We start from the raw sequence: 3,075 nt of genomic DNA, 5'->3' as shown, positions 1-3,075 counted from the left end.
TATTAAGATATTTTATTTTTATCGGCAAAGAGTAGTCTATAAGGTGTAATAAAATATCTAAATTTTTTGAGATTATTTGATGAGCTCAGAAAAAGATTATAGAATCAGAGCATACAATGTCCGTTTAATGGCCGATCTACATACTTTATCGATATGTCCTTTAAATTCTTTATATTATTTTCTGTATGTATTATTACTTCCATTTATGAAAAATATAATGTGTTAACTTTTTTTGACACAATCAATTAAAACTTTTAGCTTATGAAAAAAAAAAAAAACTTTTAGATCAACATTAATAATCTCAAAATCCGTAGGAAAAGACACAAAGAAGATAAACGATTTTATCCTTAAAGAATCCATCGTATACTAAGCATCAAAGACTCTTAATATGAAATATGCGAGAACAATTATAAACGGAGCAGAAAGCTTGCAGTGTCAACAAGAGCAAGAGGAAAATGGCAGCTAAAAATGTGATAATTTCCCAGGAACCAAACACATACTTCTTCATGAATTTTCCAGCCTTCACCTTCCATCTGCTGTTGTGATACTTGTTAACATCATCAATTACCTTATCTATGAATGGAACTTTTGTCAACCTAATAGATGTGTTCATTCCATTCCACATATTGGCAACTTCTTCATCGTTCTTCAAATGGTTCAAGATAATGCCTCTTTCTCTGAGCAATTGCACGTCCTCCTTGGTATTAATTATTCCGTTCATAAATTCAGTGTACCGTGTAAAAACCACTCCATCTGAGACTATTGATGCTTCATATGCTACCAAGTTTCTCAAGATAACCTCTGTATTTATGTCCAAGATAATTGTGGGGATGTAAAGAGTTGATGTTTCTGTGTTGAAAGTAATGGTAGAGAGGTTGCCTTTGGTGGGTCGGAATCGGACACCAGATTTAGAGAGCTGAGTGACAGAAGGAATCATGATCTCTTCTACTAATGGTGGCCTGTTAATGCTACAGAGGACATTTTCTTGTGTAACTTCAATTGGCTTTCTTAGGAATGCAAACCCAGTGAGGTTAGACAGGATTCTCCAAGGCAGTTTAAGTAAGACGATAAGAGGTTTTGACAGGAGAATTTTTTGGATAAAACGCACTGGCCCTCCGTGTAGTTTTAAAAGCAGTTTCCAAATCTCATTCAGGAGCTGTTTTATGATACTTGGGTCAACTGAATACTCTTCTGTGTCTTCCTTGGCCAGAGAATGATCTTCTACTTCTTCAATTATCTCAAGAGATTCTTCCATTTTGGGCACGATAATGTGGTACAAGAAATCTAGCAAATGGGCATACTCAGAAACCTTCGGCGCCAATGGAAACTCTTCATCTGTCTTGAAAGGATAGACCTCTTTATACAATCCCATCAACATAGAAACCAGCATAGAATCAGCCAATTCTGTCGATGAGAATTGAAATTCGAGAACCTTCCTTAATATAAACAATGGGATTTGATTCTCGAGCATAATTATATCTCTGAGAATTGAATTATGACCAGATTTCCTCTTTCCATAATCAAGCAAACGAGACATTCTTGAAGGAACTCTGGATAACATTCCACCTTCTTCTTTGTGGACATAGATTTGGAGGAATTCAATCAAGAAACAAGCGTCTAGGGCCATCATCCAAGCTAGTGTTTCGCCATTCAAATTCAAGTACCTGTGGTAACATGTTCGAATCTTTTGTTCCAGGTTTATCAACTGCTCAACAAGATTATGAAACTCTAGCTTCTGAAGATGTTCCCGAACCCTTTTTGCTGCAGATATTTTATACCTTTCCATCTCAAAGAGTTCAGGACGCCAGTAATGGTAAGGACCAAGGGCAAGTTGCTGTGGGGTGTAAGAACTGGGGTTGTTATGCATTAAGAGTTTGGGGACATTGAAAATACACACAGGGTGTTCATCACCATCTTCAATCTCTTCTTCCAGAGTTTGACGGATGGTGAGTACCCATTGAATCTCTTGAAAACGTGAATTCGAAATAGATGACATTGTAGGTTGAAAAGAAAACAAACTAATTTGGTAGTTTTTAGGATAAGTATATTAGCCTAAAAAGGTGTATAATTGTCTGAAATGTGTGGTGGAGGTCCTGGAGGAGAACTATTAGACTGGGAATTCTGATTTATATGGTAAAAAGGTACAACTCTACTCTATCATCAACATTTCTTTATTTATTTGGCAGCAAAACAACGATAAAAGCATTTTCCATAATCTAATTATAAGTTTTTTTTTTATATTAATTTTGAAGCATCTTGAGGTTTCCACTTGAATATGTAGATTCTTTAATCTTAATGTTAAGTCATTTTGGTAAGGTCATCTTAAACTTATTTTAAGTCATTTCGATTGTCTTGGCTAAATAAAAAGTTAATTTGATTGTATACTCTAAGCTATTATACTATATTATATAACACATTAGGAAATTCTTACTTAAATTCGATTCATTATAAATTTAAAATATATATATAAATTTTATATATTTAATAGATGAATCTCATCATACATTTTATATTTTGATACGTGCTAAAACAAGTTTAGATAAGAAAATTTTTTTATATTTTTATTTATTTTTTTATAAAGAAGGCACTCTTTGAAAAACTGCTACAAAATTTATCATTTATCATTTCACGTATGCAAATCTATATATGTGTCCCGTTTAATTCAACTTTTGGCTATTGAAATCCCAATATCTTAATCATAAGTTTTGATAAAAAAAAAATGATTGAAATCTAAAAAGCTGGTTTTTGATTTTTAAAATCAGAAGCTGCAAAAACAATATAAGCTAGGAATTCTATCTTTTGAATCTAGAAATTGACCTTTATAAAAATTATGCCATTAAATTTTAAAATAATTATAAAAATATTTGCCAATAATTTAACATAAATAATACCATAACCTAATTTTTGCTCTGAAAAATCATATATAACTATGAATATTTCCTTATAATATTTGACGAAAATAAATAATACCGAAATGATGCTTAAAAATTAAATTTAAGTGAATATTTTTTATAGGGATACAAGGCTGGATGAGCACATTAGACTTACACATTATACTGTTATTTTAGCATAATA

General features: G+C 32.0%; 1 protein-coding gene across 1 annotated transcript; it reads right to left on the bottom strand.

The window, feature by feature from the left end:
• Positions 1-373: 373 nt before the first annotated feature.
• Positions 374-1,996, bottom strand: LOC110666005 (putative UPF0481 protein At3g02645). The gene has a single exon (XM_058154243.1). The coding sequence runs from the start codon at positions 1,994-1,996 to the stop codon at positions 374-376; it is 1,623 nt and encodes a 540-aa protein (XP_058010226.1).
• Positions 1,997-3,075: the final 1,079 nt, after the last annotated feature.

This window comes from Hevea brasiliensis, chromosome 1 (genome assembly GCF_030052815.1).
Source record: "Hevea brasiliensis isolate MT/VB/25A 57/8 chromosome 1, ASM3005281v1, whole genome shotgun sequence".
Classification (NCBI taxonomy): domain Eukaryota; kingdom Viridiplantae; phylum Streptophyta; class Magnoliopsida; order Malpighiales; family Euphorbiaceae; genus Hevea; species Hevea brasiliensis.
This window is presented reverse-complemented; position numbering and strand designations above follow the sequence as displayed.

Coding starts and splice junctions, on each gene's coding strand:
- LOC110666005 (XM_058154243.1), bottom strand. CDS start 1,996: ATGTCATCTATTTCGAATTCACGTTTTCAAGAGATTCAATGGGTACTC.